Source organism: Manacus candei, unplaced genomic scaffold, assembly GCF_025592945.1.
Source record: "Manacus candei isolate 608988 ecotype Guabito, Panama unplaced genomic scaffold, ASM2559294v1 h1tg000059l, whole genome shotgun sequence".
Taxonomy (NCBI): Eukaryota; Metazoa; Chordata; class Aves; order Passeriformes; family Pipridae; genus Manacus; species Manacus candei.
In genome coordinates, this window is record NW_026138107.1 from 1,278,070 (window position 1) to 1,296,908 (window position 18,839).

The 18,839-nt window shown below is 40.1% G+C and overlaps 1 protein-coding gene across 5 annotated transcripts in view; it reads left to right on the forward strand.

Moving 5' to 3' along the window:
- The window catches only part of SMAD2 (SMAD family member 2), a 49,572-nt gene that overhangs the window by 24,228 nt on the left and 6,505 nt on the right, over positions 1-18,839 (forward strand). For 3 of the 5 annotated variants that reach the window (XM_051803721.1, XM_051803720.1, XM_051803723.1), the window contains exons 3-8: positions 9,434-9,523; positions 10,673-10,866; positions 11,266-11,400; positions 14,649-14,723; positions 16,369-16,422; positions 17,505-17,717. In XM_051803721.1, the coding sequence (XP_051659681.1) occupies positions 9,434-9,523; positions 10,673-10,866; positions 11,266-11,400; positions 14,649-14,723; positions 16,369-16,422; positions 17,505-17,717 (761 nt within the window). The remainder of the gene's footprint in view (positions 1-9,433; positions 9,524-10,672; positions 10,867-11,265; positions 11,401-14,648; positions 14,724-16,368; positions 16,423-17,504; positions 17,718-18,839) is intronic. The other 2 variants (XM_051803722.1, XM_051803724.1) reach the window with 1 other exon arrangement.

Consider the following 18,839-nt stretch of genomic DNA (forward strand, 5'->3'; position numbering starts at 1 on the left):
CTCTGAGCACAAGACTTGTGGCCAGCTCCCTGCTGAGTCTTGAGGAAGGCTGAGCTGTGCTGCATGTCTTTTGTTTCCCAGTCCTGAACACCATCTCTGTGCTGCTCAACCTTGCCATTCAGAAGTTTTTCAAGGTCTGCTCCCCACCTGACTTTTGAAGAGAGAGTAAAAAGACTCCTTGATGTAGAGTCTGCCTCTGAACAGACCATATGGACAACAAGAAAAGAAATATTTTACTTCACCTTGCTGTCTGTGGCATTCTGGGAAAATTGCTCCTGAACTTGGAGGTGCTATCCTTCCAGCATCTCCTAGCATTGAGAGAAAAATAAAGGTAACACTGATTGTTGTTGGCTGCTTTATTTTTTGTGGCAGCACTGGGCTAGCATGTCAGGATTTGGGAGTAGGCAGGAGGATAAAGTGCTTTGAAGAGGCCTGCCTTGTATCTGTAGTTTTTGCCTTAGTAGGTAGTTTGTTGCACATGTGACCAGGAGAAGTGTGCCTTTAGAAAAGGCAACAGAAGCATATACTGTTCATCAAGATGACTTGTTGCCCTGGCACTCTGCAAAACTGGAAGGAACTAACTACTGGCCCTGAGAGGAGCACTGGGAAGCTCAGATGTTGGGCTCTAACAGAGTATCTTTTGTACATCACGTTCCACTTTTGTGTCCCCTGTGGACATCCTTGAAGTTTTAATCTGAAGTAAATGGGATTTATTCAATGACTTTTTTTCTTTTCCCACAGTGTTAGAGAGGTTAATTGTATCCTGTGCCTCCTGCTTTTCTGGCTATTTTGATGTGTTAATTTTTTAGCATACATCCATTTATAAGGAAGGTTATTAAGTCGTTTTCCTCGGTTCAGATGCTGCATTTTGTATTTGATGTAGTGATTTTGAATATACTTTATAAAGTTCTATGTAAACTTTATTCGTGAAGGCATTCTGAAAGATGAGAAGTTGTGTAATGGTTCCTGATTTATATTTCACTAAATATGCACATACATAAATATCTTTTTCTTGGATGTAGTATGTCCTGAATGTGTACGTGGGGAGGAGGGAGGCAGGGAGAGAAGGTACAGTTACCATTTTGAGCAAGTAATCTGTGTTGCATGTGCTTGAAGAATAAAAGTCTGATTTTGAATTCTGGGGGAGAAGGAAAACCAGTTTTATTATTTTATTTTTATTTTATTTTTTTTTTTATTATCACTATAAAGCCAGTTGCTTAAATAAGTACATCTGAGGGTCTGGAGACACTTGAGGAAGGTCTCATAGTTGTAGGAGCTGAGTGTCCAGCTGACACTTTTGCCATTGTTTTGTTGAACTTGTGCTGAGAGAGAAGTCTCTGCTTTCAGTTCTGCAAAAACTCTTTTTCTGGGAGTCCGGGACTGTCTTAGGCATTACATTACATTCTTTTCCTAGACTTATCAGACTCTGTTTCTCCTTTGAAGAATTGGAGAATCTGATGGCAAACTGCCTGTCCACCTCTACTTATGTAAATATTTATTTACTCTGGTTGCTGATACTACCTTTTAACAGAACTTTTCTAGGGGTCTGGTTTTCTACCCCACAGTAGAAAGCCTGATTTTCTGCCACAGAATGGTCTCCGTGGAAGAACCTTGTCCGTTTCCTCTGAAGGACAAGTGCCACTGCAGATCTGTGTAAATAATTTTTAAGAAAAATTCACGCTAGTGTTTTTTATGTGATATTCCTGAAGTTTTATCTCATCCCTCTATCAGGTGCTTGAAAGAGAAGTTGTTATTTCGTACTGAATTCCTGGATCTTTGCATTTTGTGTTGCAAGAAAATGAGATCAAGACCTCTGTGTAACTTCACGTCATTCTCAAGCGGGAGTGAACTGCTGTAGCTTCAAGTCATTCCGTTTGATGAATGTGTGTGCCTGGCTATGTGCACTTAAGTGAGCAGATGACATTTTGTCACTGTAATTTGGGATGATGGAGATGCAAGAGAAAACATCGGTCAGTTCTGCAGGGATGCAAAATGATTCGAAGAAGGAGTATGGTAGATATCTCATGAAAGGAACTTCGTGTTGTTATTACAGATCACTTTGTTTTCTCAGTGAGCATAGTGCAAGTAACCTTTCCCCTGTCACCCCCAGCATGGAGAAGAGAAACCACGAGCAACATACCTTTCAGTAGCTGAGACACTTAGGCCCGCCAAACTGGATTTTACAGAGAGCTTTTGTTCAGGCAGCTGTCTGTACAGCTCGCTGAGGGGCTGTTTGCAGAGACAGGTGCTCTCTGGTCTGTAGGCATTTTAGGCTGTAATAGTGTAAAATGCTAATTGTTAGTATATAGAAAGGACCATCAAGTCAGAATATAAAGGCAGCTACTCACATTTTCATCTGAAACCCAGAGTTAAGGAAACCCTGGTCAGGTAGATTTGGTAGGAACTTTCTGTGCTGAATACAATACTGCATGTAAGCCAATGAACTTTTTAAATTGCTGACTTTGTTTTGTCTCTGTTACACCTAAGCCTTTCAGTTCTGTCTTTCCTATTACTGGAGACCTTGAAGACCCTCTCTGAGCTAGCTCCAAAGGTTTGGTGTGTCACCTTAGCTGCTCTTGAGCCTCAGTTGCATCAAGGAGAAGATAACTGGTGTGAGAGGAAGGATTCTGTTCTTTCATCCGTCAACTCATTGAGCCTTTTCTCAAAGGTTGTATCAGTGGAGCGTAGTGGGCAGTGTCTTCACAGGAGTGCAGCTTCAGTCTAGGTGCACCAGTGATGAACCAGAGCCTAAGTCAGTGTAGTAAGTCTGGTAAGTGTTAGGTTAGTATAAAGATATTTGTGTGCTTGTGCTAAGTAACTTCGCTAGTTCAAGTGAAAAACCCGATCATCATTTATGGTTTTATTGCGTTTTTGGTGCTTAGTCTTTGAGTAAAAACGTAAGTGAAAACTTGTGTCAGGCTCAGTGCAATAGGGAAGACTTTGCGTGAGAATTCTAGAACTGGAAAACTTATCTTTCATTCTTATCTACCATTTTAAAACAGATAAAATGGAGAACGGTCACAGATTGCTGAAATTATTTTTCGTTTCAGCCACAGCTCCAGCCCTACAAATGCCTCAGAAAAAATAGAGGCAGACAAATTAGATTTAGTGGAGGAAAGGCTCATGATTATAAGGTGCAGGAGAAAGACAAATGGAAAAGATTGCCTTGAGCGTGAACTTGGCAAACTTGTTAGTGGCTGCAGATTCTGAAAGATGTTGAAGATTCAGGAAGGAAGTTAGGGGCTTAATGTAATACTTCACAAATAAGCAAATTAAATGTCCAAGACCATTCTGTAATGTTTTCTCTAGAATACTGTCTTTGACTAGCACAATGCTATTTGCATTTCAGGTTTTATTTGTCATATTTCTAGTGCTACCACTTCAGGTAAAGAGAAGGCTGTCAACTCAGTGCCTTTTTAGCTCCTCTAGAGCTGTTCCACTTTGCAAGACTTCGAGGAAGAAAGTATAACTGCAGTTATGAATTGTGGCAATGTTTAACCATTTCTGCATAGAGTTTCTGGTACTTCACATGTAAATATCTTTGAAGGGGTTCTACCTGCTTTCATCTGAGGCTGTGCTTGTTGCAAGCCCTGCATTTAGTATAAAAAGTACCTTGAGCACACAGTATTGCCAAAACTGTATGTAGTGGTAGGATAATTATTTGTTCATTCTATCTCTCAGTAAAAATTGGTAATAAATTCAACAACCAGTGATATACAGAGACAAGTCTAAGCACGTGTGTGGTAGGTTTGGTGCACATAGGGTACTGTTTAAATTGTGCTGGCTTCAGGTTCTTTCAGCTACAGCCTCAAATGAAACAGCATCTCTATAAAAATGAGTATCATTGACAAGACCTACCACCTTTATCCCTGGTTGTATCTGCTGTTTTGCAAAGGCATTTGGGGAAAGTGTAGGGATGGAAAATGCAGGGATGTCTTGGTGTGTGCAACGCAGTGCCATGCATAGGCACCAGCTTGTTGATGTTGTGGCCACGAATATTTGGACAGTATTTGCACATGCTTGCTTAGATCTGCAAGTCAGTACATCTGGCTTTTAGCTGTGTTGAGAAACTGATCCTAATTAAGCGGCCTAGGTTGAGTACCAGTAGGCTTTAGTAGTTGGCATCTGGACATCAGTGAGGGGATTGTGGATTGTTCTGTGTAGCTGCATCTCCAACTGCTGAAGTTTCTAGTTAACAGTTCCTGCAGCTGCAAGCCAAGATGTAACTGTCTTTCTGCATTGACTGAGGCTGTGCTGTCACAGACTAACATTAATGTGCTGTATGGTGATGGTCATCTTACCCTGTTGAGCCTTATCTTGCAGTGTCCTTTACCATCGAATCATATCACAAATACAAGAATTTGTTTTTGGCAGTGTGTTCCAGATGATGTGATACCTATCTGTACTTTTGGCCTTGTGAAGGTCAGTACAGCATCTCACTTTAGACTGCTTCATCCCATGTAGTTTTTATCTGGTTATTAGGGATTTTGATGTGGACGTTAATTCCTCCAGTAGGGATATCCTTCATTAAAGCAATTATTATATTGCTTCCTTATGAGCGTTTGTTCTAATAACCACGTTTGTCTGTGTTCATTCTTCATGGGCAGATCAGTAATTCATCTGTAGTTGAATGAGGACTTGATAGTCCTGTTTTTGTAATAAGCTTACAGATAACTGTTACTCCACTAAGATAGTTTGTATTGTTGATGCTGACTGAGGACATGATCCATGTCATGTAGATAAGGGAATACAAGTACTTTTGGGTTATCTTTAATATTTAGTTTTTTTCCTGTGTCCACATTTTTCTTGTGTGTGTCACTATTTTCTGTCTTACTGAAGAAAGACAGTTTTGGCATTTTGTCTGAAAATTGTGAAGCGTTGCCACAGCTCTTTGCTGTTTAGGTAATTTCTTGCTCAGAGTGCGGGTTTTTTGGAACTCAGATTTTCCTGTTAAAGGAAGTGATGAAATGGAAGAAGTGAAGGCATACTGTGTGCTGTTGCATGCCGATAGCCACATTAAAGATTCATCCTGCCAGAATTGTATAATATGATCTGAGATGCTGCTATAAGCAGATAAAAAGTCAGGTTGAAACAACAGCTCTTGCAACCCTTTCTGTTTGGGGAAAGGCTCCACTGGAAGTAGCTTCAATTCCACTCAGTATTAGCTTGTGTGATGCTTTCTTCATCTCATCAGTCCTCTAGTCAGTCCCAAAAAGTCCCAAACCCCAGTTGTCCTAAGTTTAGTGTGTAGCAGGTCAATCAGATACCTGCTAGACTTTAACTTTTCCCTACAAATCCCTGGGTCTCAAAGAGTAGTTGTTATTCCTTGCAAGCATTTTTTTTTCCCATCATTTCTCCTTTCTCTAGGAAATAGTTTTCTCTTGTTGGACCTTCAGATCACCTGGGAAACTGAGCCAAATTGATGCTTTATGTCCCTGAAGTCCCTTGTAATAAATTCACTTACTTCGTGGGATCTGCAAAAGTAACAATTTAAGCAGGCCTGCTCTGGGAGTGCTGGAGGCCACTGACTGTGGTGATTTGCTATTCTGAGCTCGTGTTGAAAAGATAAAAAACTAGCTGTTGTATTGTTGACCAAATGTTGACTTGTTTCTGTCAACAGCCAAATTGTTTTGAGAACAGTGGTGAAAATGCTCCTTGTTATGCAAGCGTCTGCTCTGGTGAGAGGAAGTATATTAGCTTTAAGCTTGTATTTTGGAGTATATTTAAGCCCTGTCTACACAGGAAAGATTTAAATACATCTTGTACACAGGAGCCAAATTATATTTTGGAAACAATGATGGCTTATCAGCGCTTCAGTTTACAGCTTGTTCAAAACCAACACCCCCATTTGGTAAAATACAAAGCCTGAAGTGTGCTTCTAGACTGCAGTTTGAGGGCAGTCTGCATATTAAAGGTGAAATGGTGATATGTCTTGGCTGCCTCCCTCCTAATAAATTAAACGTGCCTGGGAACATTCCCAGGCACCGTGTCCAACTGGCTCAGGACTGCCTTGTCCGTACTCTTCAACTCTTAGATACCAGGGCAGGGGGCTGCGTCTGAACTGCCCAGTGCGAGTGGTCCCAATGGTCTCAAACCTGGGAATTGTGTGGTAGAACATTAGTTGGCACAGCCTGGTGCTGGGGAATGTCCTAGCTGCCTTCTAGCAGACAATAATCATGTTCCAAGGACTGGGAATGATTCCAGACAAGGTTTAACTTACGAGTACAGATGTTAGTCCTAAAATCTTTATGGACTAAGGCAGTGAAAGGACTCTTTGCATCACAAGGGGTTTTGGATGCCTCAAAAAGGTAGATTTAGCAGTGAATGACTCCTATTTATTTTGAGGCTGTAATTCTGCACTACTAAAAAGTCTGTACCTCCTGTCTTCCTTTCAGATGGTTTTAGTGGTGGTTAAAACATCTTTCAGAATTCAGTCACCTTTCCAGCACCACCTTTCTGGGATGAGTAGGCATGCCTACTCTCTGTCAGGCAGTTGCTTGTGTATGAATGAGCATAGTGTGGCCTTTCATGGAAGTGCTGTGTGTGAAGTATGGTTTTTAGGGTTGTGAGGAATTTCATTTTGATTTGGTGTGCGTGCGTGTGAATATTAAGAGTCCTAATTTATTGCCTGGGTGACGTGGAGGGGGGGACGGTCTTGCATCTTGTAGGCAATGGATCTTTTATGTGAGCAGGAGAGTGGACAAACCACTTTATTTCCTCAGATGTTTCTTCCAGTGAACAGTAAAAGCTGTGTTGAACTGACTTTATTGATAATACAGTGATTTCCTGCAGGCTCTTCAGTGTTTGATTGTCGATTGTTGGAATATAGTCCTAGTGTGGATCTGCCAGTAAAACACTTACAGTACTCCCAGCTCTTAGCAGTTATACATCCTAGGAGATGGCATATCATGTAAGCTGCTGAATAGTGGAGCAGTTTTGATCTAACTGGTCACTTTTCTGTACCTCTTGGCCTGTCCTGCTTCTGTGGTGTCCTGAGCTTCATTCCAAGCTATGGCCCTGTGACACAGTCACTTCAGGATACTGTTTGTCTTTCTGTAGGTTGTAGAATATGCTGTCAGCTTTGACAGTTCGAATATTTATAGAGAAGCAATATAAAATACTGTTCCTGTTCATTGTGCTTTGTCAAGGGCTGTGAAATTTTACTTTTGCCTGTATCATCTTAAAAGACTTACTAACCAAATGTGTGGCATGTCATGCTTGCACCAGTGATGCACCCCACAATTTTGGGAACGTGTAGTCTGTGTGACAGTGTCAGCTTTGGAGCACTGCCTTGTATAAAGGATCCATTGCTCAAAGGTACTGAGCTGTCAGAGCTGACTGTGTCAATTAACATGCAGTAGGCTTTGTGTCTGCTGATTGTTCTTCTAATTGCATGTACACGATGATCTGTCTTACCAGCAGTAGCGGTGCATATTTAAGGACACAGTACAGTGCAGGGATGCTCCCTGGTGTCCCACAGGCTGCCTGTGTGTCTTCAGGGCAACTGTTTCTATCCTTAAGAAGCTGCCGGCAGCCTACCCCTTCTGGAGGCATGTGAAATGGAATGTGGAATGTGAAAAAGTGAGGCTGCAGGCTCTGCTGATGCTGTGGTGGTCAGGATCCCTCTTTGCCCGTTTGCTCTGGAGAGCTGTGATGCTCCTTGTGTCAGAGATGGATGCAATTTGTTTGGGGTAGTAGCTGGCTTTTTTGAAGAGCTGGACCTGTGTCAGAATGGGCCTTCATCTCTGGCTCTCTGCTGCTCTCTGCTAGACAAAGTCATCTAGTACAAGATTTTACTTTTGTCTGTAACCAGTAAAGGCCATATTTTATTTAACAGGCTGCTGCTGCCCACAGTTACACTCTTGCTTCTCCTTGTAGCACTCATGTAGCTCTATGGTGAACAGAAGTGATTTGACTGAAAAGTAACTCTCACAACTTGTATTTTGAGCCACATATGTTCTGTGGTCGGGTAACCAGTTTATTGGTTTGGGTTTGCTGCTCAATTTCATGGACATTTCAGCCTCCCTGGGATGGCATTAGAAATAAGGTGTGTGGTATAGGCAAGAAGGGGGCAAGACCTATTCATTCCCTTCACCAGTAGCCCACACTTGGGTTTTATTAAAGTCATTGTAGAACTGAGGTGCTTGTCAGCCTTGAAAGTGGGTTTTAAGTCCAGTGCTGTGCTATCTGCTCCTTTGTTTCATAACACTAATGAATTTTCCCTGGGTAACGAGGAGAAATGAAAACACCTACCTCACTTCTCTTCCCTGAAGCACTCAATCCAAACTTGTGAACACATCAGCTAAATTTAGTAATTTAAATTTAAATCACAACACCTAGATTTAAAACCAGGAGTTTGGTGAATGTGGATTCTTTCTGTTGCAACTCTTCAGAGGCTGTTAATTGTAAAGGTAATGTAGCAGCCAAGTGAGCTTCAGGCTCTCCAGTCAGGAAGCAAAGATCTAAGGTGCTTGTGAGCCAAATTCTCTTAATTTCTGAGGTGCAAGATCTAGTTGTGTGTAACTTATATAAAATAAACTGTCCATTTTTAGTGGCCACAGAGCAAGTATATGATAGAATTGAGCTTAATTTATGCTTCTGAGAGTCTGCTGCCTGTTTACAGTCCCGTCCTGTTTTCTGCTGCTGCTTTTAATTTGTGTCTGTAACTGAAGGTTCCTTTATCTTTACTGTTGTGATCTTGTCCTCCAACCAGTTTGGTTAAGACTTGGTTATCTCTCCTTCCCTTCCTGCTTAATTTAGCACTTAAAGTTTTTAAAATACTACATTGTAAAACTATGTTAAACACTCATATTTTGTATACTGTGGGAAAGAATATTTAGCTATTTAGTCAAGGAGAGTACAGAAAACAGTGAGAAGTATCAGCTCTAACATGTTTTTCTTCAGAGTTTGAATTTTCCTGTTTTGGGAAAAGCAGCAAATTAGTGTGTTCGTGGAGAATAAAATTAATGCGTAAGTGGTGGTACCTGAATGTTAGATTGTGATGTTCAGTTTTGGATACACATGGCCTTTGTTTGAATTCCTAGGGCAGTTTATGTTTAAAAACAAACAAAAACAAAAAAAAAAAACAACCCAGAAACTACCTTTTAAAATTGAATTTCGTAAAGAACTAGGCTGAGGAAGTTTTGCCTGTTTTAAGGAACATTGCAACTGTATCAACTAAAAACCTGAGAACTTGTTCACCTTTTAAAAACATTTATCATTTACCTTGAATCACTTGTTCCATTTTGATAGCCTCCTTCATATAGAAAATATAGCATGAGATGTGAGTGTAAATGCAAGTCTAACAGTGCTCTATCTTCTATGTGAAAGGAAGTGTTCTGTACATTTTTCCATGTTTGACATCATGGTGTTTTGAATAACCATGTTCCATATTCATATCAATTTTTTGTTTTTGTTTTCAATTTATGCACAGCACTTGCTCTGAAATTTGGGGACTGAGTACACCAAACACGATAGATCAGTGGGATACAACAGGCCTTTACAGCTTCTCTGAACAAACCAGGTGAATATTCTGCCCTCTCTCGCATCATAAAAATCTTGTGGGAGGGATTGGCTTTGGAGGGTCTGTAATGGGATGCTTTAGCTGTAAAATAGACTAAAATGCTTCCTAGGCCTCTCATGGTACAGCATTTAAAAATATTTCCTTGCCAGTGTAGAAATCCAATGTTCTTAGCTGATGTTTTGACCAATGAAACTCTAATTCTGCAGTATTCTTTTTTCACGCCAGTGCTATTGAAAGAATGGGAAGACTTGTTAAATGCAAGCTCTAATGTGATTTGGTATTTATATTAACAAAGTTGGAAACTTAATTCTTTAGACTTAATCTTACAAAGTGTTTAAACTGCTTTGTATGCCACAAGCTTTCAGTTAAATCTTGCTAATTGGCTCAGATACGAGCTACTAAAGAATTGTTTGTAAATTCTTCAGTAGTTAATGGTGGGCAAATTCTAAACAGGGTCTTTATTTTTTCATGTCACATTACTTGATTTGTGTATTGAGGTTTGTCTCCCATCCCATAACAATCATAAACATCTGCATTTGTGTAAGCATATGCAGTCTGTCTTAAAACTAGCAAAACGTTTTCAGCTGGTAGCAAGGCAGATGAAGTGAAGAAGATAAACTGTACAGCCCTTACAAGATGTGCATTCATGCTTTTTGCATTACAGTTATACTGCCATGTGGATCACTTGGGCAGCTGACTGCTTATAGGCTTATTTGCAGTCGTGTGGGAATTCTTATGCTTAAAGCCATAAAGCATCCATGCCATAACAAAGCCTTGAGGTTTAGCAGTGGAAGGGACCATTAAGTGTGTGATTTTTTATTTTATTTTTAACAACTGTCTTCTGCATTTAAAATAAAGAATTATATGAAAAAGTATATGAAGCAGTCGTACTTGGTTGGACTTGAAGTGGCTTTTAATGAACTCTAAATTCACTGGCAATAATTTGAGCAGCTCAAAAATAAGTTAAGACACTGCTTGGTGTGATCACTTTTATCACATTTGAAGCCTTTTAACAAGAGTTATAAATGTCACTAGCACTGTCAGTGCACTGGATTTGAGGATAAACTACCCATCTCCCGTGTGTGTACTCTGTTGCTGGAGTGATTAAGAGACAGTCTGTAAACACTTTTCCCCATCTTTCCTCTCCAGATCCCTCGATGGCCGTCTGCAGGTGTCCCACCGCAAAGGATTGCCACACGTCATTTACTGTCGCTTGTGGCGCTGGCCAGACCTCCACAGCCACCATGAACTTAAAGCAATTGAAAACTGTGAATATGCTTTTAATCTTAAAAAGGATGAAGTATGTGTAAACCCTTACCACTACCAGAGAGTGGAGACACCAGGTAGGAGGACCGCTTCTGACTTTCTGTTGAGGCATCTCTACGTGAGATTGTATCCCTGATAGTTTTTGATAGTAAAGTTACTGAAAAATCTTTACAAATCTGTTGAATAGTCCTGATAAACACTTCCAGGACCGCTAGCAGCTTCCAGCTGGCTAAGTATGATCCAGACCAAACAGGAGAACAGAGATGATTTACCTTTGCCAGTATGGAACAGTCTTACTTGGAGCACCTCAGGAATCCATCTCTTCCAGTAATTGTGCTATTAGCAGTACTGAGGTTCACAAAATTTCAGAACAGCTGAAGAAATTGTGAGATGTTTTAGATTTTTTTTTTTCCCGTTACCTTACAGAATCATTTATTTTGAGGGTCTTACTAATGTTTTGAGTTTTTCCTTTCCAGTGTTGCCTCCTGTGCTAGTGCCACGGCACACTGAGATTCTAACGGAGCTGCCACCTCTCGATGACTATACCCATTCCATTCCTGAAAACACTAACTTTCCAGCTGGAATTGAGCCACAGAGCAATTACATACCAGGTATTTTCTTAACCCCCACTCTAAACAGTATGTTTAGCATCGTGCCATTGGAACAAAGATGGTCGTTCCATCCTCCTAATCAAATTAATTGATATATGCTCCAGTAAATTAGATTTAGTTGATTTTATGTGTTAATGCCAATGGAAATACCTAAACACTTCTGTTTGCAGAATGTGATCACAGAATCACAAAATATTCTGAGTTGGAAGGGACCCACATGGATCAACAAGTCCAACTCCTAAGTGAATGGCCACTACCATTCACTTAGGAATTCCACCAGGAATCAAACACACAACCTTGGTGTTATTAGCACCATACCTTAAACAACTGAGATATCCTGTGTGAAGCCCTAGTGCTGTGGTTTCACAATAGCTTACTTGGTTTCAGTAGCTTATTCAAGATTCAGGATGCTAACGAGTACAAAATAGACCTTCATCTTAAGCTTTAAACCTGTTTCACAAACATAGAGGGGTTGCCAAAACTGTGCATTGGAGATTGAGTAATAAACTGACGCTCAATCTCATCACATGCAGTATGTGGAGAAAACTTTTAATTTGCAAAGCAGTGACTTGAAAAAGTGTCTCGATCTGTAGTTCACTATCAGTCAAGGTCTGCTTTGGCTTTTTGTTGCTGTTGTGTGCATGCAAGTTTGTTTTTTTTAGTATGAAAGAACAGTCTAACAACATTGAACTGATAAGAATTCCTCCTCCCTCTCTTTGCCCCTTTCCCACTCCAAAACAAATTTCCAAGGCTAATGTGCTGCAGTGCACCCAAAACCCTGTTATCCTTATTGAAACATGAAATCAGTGACCTTTGTTTCCTGACCCGGCTTCCTGTTTCCTATCTCTTCAGGAAGTTGCCTGGAGTGCAAAATCAAGTAAAGCTGAAGTTTGCTCATAAATGTTTAATGCATCCATGTTATGAACAAGCTGAAAATTCACATCTGGAGTCTCAGAAAGAATAAGATGACTGCCTTGAAACTCGAATTTGTGCAGTGTACAAATAGTATCTACATGTGTTACACAGAATGTTGCTTGTGTTTTCTTCAAATATATCCAAGAATTGAACTGACATAAAAAAAAAAAATCAGTTAATTTGATCCCTTCTGTTTAATTTGGGCTACATCATTTGCCACCTTTAAAGAGCAATTTAGGGTGCTAGAAGTTGGTGTTGCTTTCTTAACTTGTGTATACTTTTTTGACTCGATCTGAGGGCTTTTGATAGCACTTGTAAACAACTTACTGGAAAGCCACTGCAAATCCAGTGCTGTGGAAATGAGCTAAAGTAGTTGTATGCAGGGAGTTTGTTCAAGGTGATTGTGGGTATTCACATGATCTTCAAATGTTTATGCAGCTAACCACACCTTACCTCCTTCTCTTTGTCACTGGCACCCTCCTCTTGTGTTCATATCATGGAATCTTGCTTTATTTGACCTTGCTGACTTAATCTTGAACACTTACCCAGGCTTTGATAAGTCTTGAGTGCCTTAGCCTTCTTCAGAGAACCTTTTTCCTTAGTGGCAGGTCAGACTGACTGTAGTAGCTTTACACTCCAGTGCTGCCTCAGTGCTTGGTCTGCAAGAGAGGTTGGTAGAAGTTGGTTTCACCTGCAGCTGGGCCCAGGTAATGACAAAAGTACAGGGAGGCCTTTGGGAGCTGTGTGTTCCCTTCCAGGTTGTGGATGTGCTGGGCTGCGTTGTCTCCACACTCCTGGCAGCACTCAAACTCTACTGGAAATTTTTAATGCCACACCGGCGCTTTTATTTCCAGCTGTGGTGGTGCTCAACCTCTGACCCTAAACTATTCTTAGTACTAGGTGGACATGGAAAATAATCTGTGCCAAAGAGCCTAGACTAGCAACTGGAAACAGGAGGCGTGGGTTGGACTGGAAATGAGTATTGACCTTTTACCATGGCTGTGGGCTTAACTACAGCAAATGATTTGGACAAGGGTGGAGTCCACTTTGTCACGATGGATTCTGTAGAAATGTTCAAAACGGGTATGATTTTTGTTATCACACTTCTTTCTAGTGAAGATTTCCCTTAATCACCCTTTTAATTTCTCACTTGAATTTTGTCACATCTATATTTAGCACACTCGTTTTACAGAATGAATCCAAGATTAAATTCTCTCAGTTCATTTTAATTTAATCAACTGACTTAATCTAGTTTCCTCTTGCTGACTTCCTTCTGATCTTGCTGTGTTGCTGTACAACTTAGTCATGATATTTGATATAATTTTATTTTACTTCTTAAGCAAAAAGGTTTTATCTTTAAATTTCTATTGTTTGTTAATAATGTAATTAAAAGTGTTTAATCCCTGGAAGTTTCAGAGACAATTCTAAGGTGATTGTAGAGATAGTTAGCTTCAAACACTTTCACTGAAGAAATCCAGGGTTTGCCTTTAATATGGAGGAAAAGACATTTGCCCAGTTCAAAGAAAATTATTTCCTGAAAGGCAGTTGGTTAACTCATTATCTGGATTACAAAGAGCATTTTGAATGGAGAAGAGGAACAGGCACAGTCTCCTGGGTTTTGAAGATATTTCTGTGGAATTAGACACAGTTTCTGGTATCAGAATGCTTCAGAGTTGGTACTGAGTTTACTTTGGTCTGTGTAACTGTCTTTAAAGAAAACTAGTTGAAGGAATAGCTGATGGTTTTAATAGGACTTAGAAGTAGTAGTAATAATAATGATAGAGCTTGTGCAGTGTAAGAGTCAATATGGTTATTATAAATGAGAGAAATCAACTGTTGGGTGTTGAAGAAAGATGGATTTGGGGACTGAACTGAAAAATAAATCTTTAACAATTTCAGTAAGGTGTAGGAGGGTATCTGATGGTTATACTACATAAAGATAGCTCACGTTATTTTTTTGTGGAAGCCACCAGATGGTTTTTTTTATTTGTAATTCTACTACATATGAAAGCTGTTGATCGCAATTGCAAAATTGTTACTCATTGTAGTGACTGTATCTTGTCTTAAATGGAACAAACAAGAGTTGTCTGTTAATTACATATATTTGAGCAATTGACTGGCATACAAGAGAAGATACATTTTACATAAAAATAAGGCAGGTAGTGTGTTTGAAGTCCTGCTGAAAGGAAAAAGGGACAGCAAAGTGACATTCTGATTCAGTGTTCCAGTATTGTGGAACTCCTGAAGACGTGATGACAAAAACACCAAGTGTTTAGTCTACAGAAATTTCCCCAGTCTTTCAAGCAGTCAGTGTGGTTTTCTTTTTTTTACAGAAACACCTCCTCCAGGATATATCAGTGAAGATGGAGAAACAAGTGACCAGCAGTTGAACCAAAGCATGGATACAGGTAACATTTATTTCTCACTACTTGCAAGGCTTTGGATTACTAGCTGTGATCCCTCTGCGTAGGAGCACGAATTCAACCCAAAAGGTGATGGCAGTTTTCCTCTGTACTACCTGTTTAAAATACCACTTTCAGTCTTTCATGAACAAAATAGTTTTTTGCTAGGGAAATGCTTTTAAAACATTCTGAGCCGTATTAAGTACATCACATTTGTTACATAACAGAAGTATACAAGTTCTAATTAAATCTTCACCAGAAATCCTTAAAATAGATTTTAATAGTTAATTGGTTTCAACTATTCCCTAGTAAACAACTTCATTGAAGCAAAACGTCTGTAGACCTAATAAACAGGTTGCAGACAATCTGTGTTCTGAGAACCTGTCTCTGACAACCTTATCACTTTTGCTTTGTTTCAAATTAATTTTTGTAGGTAAAACTCTGTGGAAAAAGCTGTAGAAACATTAAGCATTTGAGCCTTTGTGTGAAAGGGTTTCTGCAGAATGTGGTTGACCTTAGACTTGGACAAAGCACAGTTAGTGTGCTGGATCAGAACCTCCTGCTGTGTGCCAGCAGACTTGGATGTGCTTGATTAGCTAATTCTAGCAACCATTTTTAGTTAGTTGGAATCAACTGCACCAGTTTCTGTAAGAACTGCAGTGTTTTCCCACTATGTGACAATAGATACCTTAATTAAAACAGCCTGACATAAGCAGTCATTGTGGGAATGTTTCTGTGAAAGCCTCTCTGTATTTTGCATTTCAGTGTGCAAATTGTGTTGGAGGGTTCATGTTTTTCTGAGTTTTTAACTTCCTCTTTCTGGAAAAGAATAATTTCCTCAAATGCGCAAATGTAGCTTGTTCTTTTCTGGAGATCACAGAATCATAAAATCACAGAATGGTTTGGGTTGGAAGGGACTTTAAAGACCATCTTGTTCCAACCCCTCTGCCATGGGCAGGGACACCTTTCACTGGACCGAGTTGCTCCCATCCAACCTGGCCTTGGACACTTCCAGGGATCCAGGAGCAGCCACAGCTTCTCTGGGCAACCTGTGCCAGGGCCTCACCACCCTCACAGTAAAGTTTTTTTTTCCTAATACCTAATCTAAATCTCTCCTCTTTCAGTTTGAAGCCATTCCCCCTTGTCCTGTCACTACTTGCTCTTGTAAACAGTCCCTCTCCATCTTTCTTGCAGGCTCCCTTCAGCTACTGGAAGGCCACATTAGGTCACCCCCGAGCCTTCTCATTTCCAAGATAAACCTTCTGCTATGAAAACAGAAAGGCAATATCTTGCTTGTCTCATCCACTCTTTCTTAGCTTTTATTTCGCAGAATTTGGGAAGTCACTACCTTCTCACTGGAGAAGTGCATAAATAATGTTCACAGTTTGTGCATGGAGGGAGAGCTCTGCCAAATACAACACTAAGTTAATTGAGTCTTTACAAGGAGGGGTAGGTTCCCAGAAATCTGGAAAATTGAATGAAATCTTAATTCAGAGTAAGTGTGTGATATTCCAGAAAACTGATTGTAGGATTTCTGAGGTTTCTTATTCTGAAAAATTTCAATGTAAAAGTGGTGTAGATAATGGTTGTGCCTACCCAGCTGAAATAACAAAATCCATTTGCTCTGGAACTATCTGTATTGCTTCAACAGGATCTCCAGCAGAGCTGTCTCCTAGTACTCTCTCTCCAGTTAATCACAGTCTGGGTAAGCTGGAAATACTTATAATTATTTCTCTGTGTGTGATGACTCTTCATTATATAGTTATAATTACTTTAAAAGTGAAAATGTACTTTAAGAAATTAAGAGTTGCATTAAGAGGTGACTGTTGGGTTGGCTTCCCAATGTTAAATATAATAGGGCTGGGTTAATAACTTGTTAACAACTGCTCTATTTTGGTAACTTTTGAGCTCCTAGCAAAGAGAGATATGTTGTGTGTGCAGGAACAGCATTTATAAAATAAGTAGTTTAGAGGACATTTGCCTGTCCATAATGCTGTCCAGACTTACTGTCTCCCTTCTGCTGCTCTTCTCATGTACTGTTTCACCTCTGACTGCAGCACAGTTGTTGCTCCCACGTTAGTTGCCCACCTGCTTTGATCGGGTGCCATTGCTGTGTGTCTGTATAAATGCCTCAGGAAGATCAGATTGCCCTGGGTTTGTTTAAGGAATGGTGACAGGATGTGACAGGAAAATGCTGTTCAGAATGCTGAGTAAGTATTTAGGGTAGGTAAGAAGGGGAAGCAGCGCAGGAAAAGTTGAAGATGCACGGGGAAGATACTGGGCTCTAGCAAGGGAGAGTAGAAGGAGCTTAGAACTACCCATAGATAAAGAGACAGTATAAGATCTAGTGTAATACAAGAGAACAGAATTTTCATATTATTTTTTCCTTTCTGTTGTTCAGTGTTTGATAGTTTAATCTTTTCTTTTACGCTGCCAAAATGTTTGCAAGTTACAGAAAGGCAACAGGAATGTCTCAACGTCTGGCACTCAGAGCACCATTAGCTTAATCATTTTGCCGAGCAAAATGCAAGTACTGAATTAAATGAGCTGTGGTCAGATTAGATCACCCCTTCTCCCCCTCCTCCTTCCCTTGTGTGGAAGATTGAATTCCATTCTGTTTACTGGGGTAGGTAAAAAGGACAGCAAGCAAAACATAATAGAAGTAGTTTGAGGAGACTACTGCTGTCATTTCTGGGAGAGGCAAATAGCAGGGAAGATAGCTCTACTTTCAGCCTCAAATTGTGTGTTAAGCTTGCGTTTTAAAAATTTTTTTTTTGTTTGTTTTAGACTTGCAACCAGTTACTTACTCGGAGCCTGCATTTTGGTGTTCAATAGCATATTATGAATTGAATCAAAGAGTGGGAGAAACCTTCCACGCGTCTCAGCCTTCCCTGACCGTAGATGGCTTTACAGATCCATCAAATTCTGAGCGATTTTGTCTAGGTCTGCTTTCCAATGTAAACAGAAATGCTACGGTGGAAATGACAAGACGACATATAGGTGAAGATCTCTGATCTTTTAACTATCTAATTTCATTTTGTCGGCTAATTTATCTGGAATGATCCAGGTAGGATGTGTGTTGGGTTCCTTTCACCCTTGTGCCGCCAGACGTCAACATTCCCTCTCAGGGCTTGCCAAGGAAAGTTTGGCCTCTCTAGCTAAGGACAAAAGTGGAAAGACACAGAGCTCACAACTTCTAAAATCAGGGAGAAATGTAGCAGCTTCTGCTACCAAAGCCGGTTGGAATTGGGAGGAGATGTTGCAATGGCTGGAGCTGAAAGGAGCTGCCTTTCCTCAATCAGTAGCCCCTAACCTGGTGGCAGCAGCTGTCACAAAGCTGTCAGGCATCAGGCAGCACAGGAGGAAGCCACTCAGCTGTGTGAGATTTCTGTTCCTCGTGTTGCTGTTCTTGCCTTGTGGAAAAAGATGGTGCACCAAAGCATCCCACGAGTCAGGTTTTTGCCTTTCAGGCTCCTTGTTGGACCTCTTTGTCCTGGGCAGCGTTTATAGTAAGAGTTGCTTATAATTGAAATCGAAGCTTTAAATACAAATATTAACATGTTGCTTAGTTTATTCTGGTTTATAAAATGCAGAATGGATATTGGTAGTACTTCTTGAATTCTTCTCTGAAATGGGAAAAGCTACCATTGAAATAACACACTGGTTAATCAAAGAATGTTGTTTTCCACAATGCACTGTCTTGGCTTTAAGTTCTTCGGTAAACTGTCTTTTTTTTTTTTCATGGATTCTTTTATTAGCAACATTCACAAAATCTTTTGTGTTTTTCACTTTCAGTAAAATTTCAACCTCTTTAGTAGAACCTTTTGACTCCCCATGTGCCAAGTCCAAATGCCAAATCCAAATACTTGTCTAATAAGATTTTAGATGTGCAGAAACCTAGACTGTGCCTGTGCTGATGACTGGTCAAAATGATCAGTGGCGAGGAAAACCAAAAATGTAATGAGCTCTCACTCTTTAATGGAGCAGCTCACATTTTGTTGAAGAATTGTTTTAAAGAAAAAAGGGGAATGGAAACCGTGGCCTTTAAAGGATCTGTTAATTATAAATAGTTTTCTTTGGGAAATCAATTGCACATTATTTGCCTTCTGCTGCAAATAACCT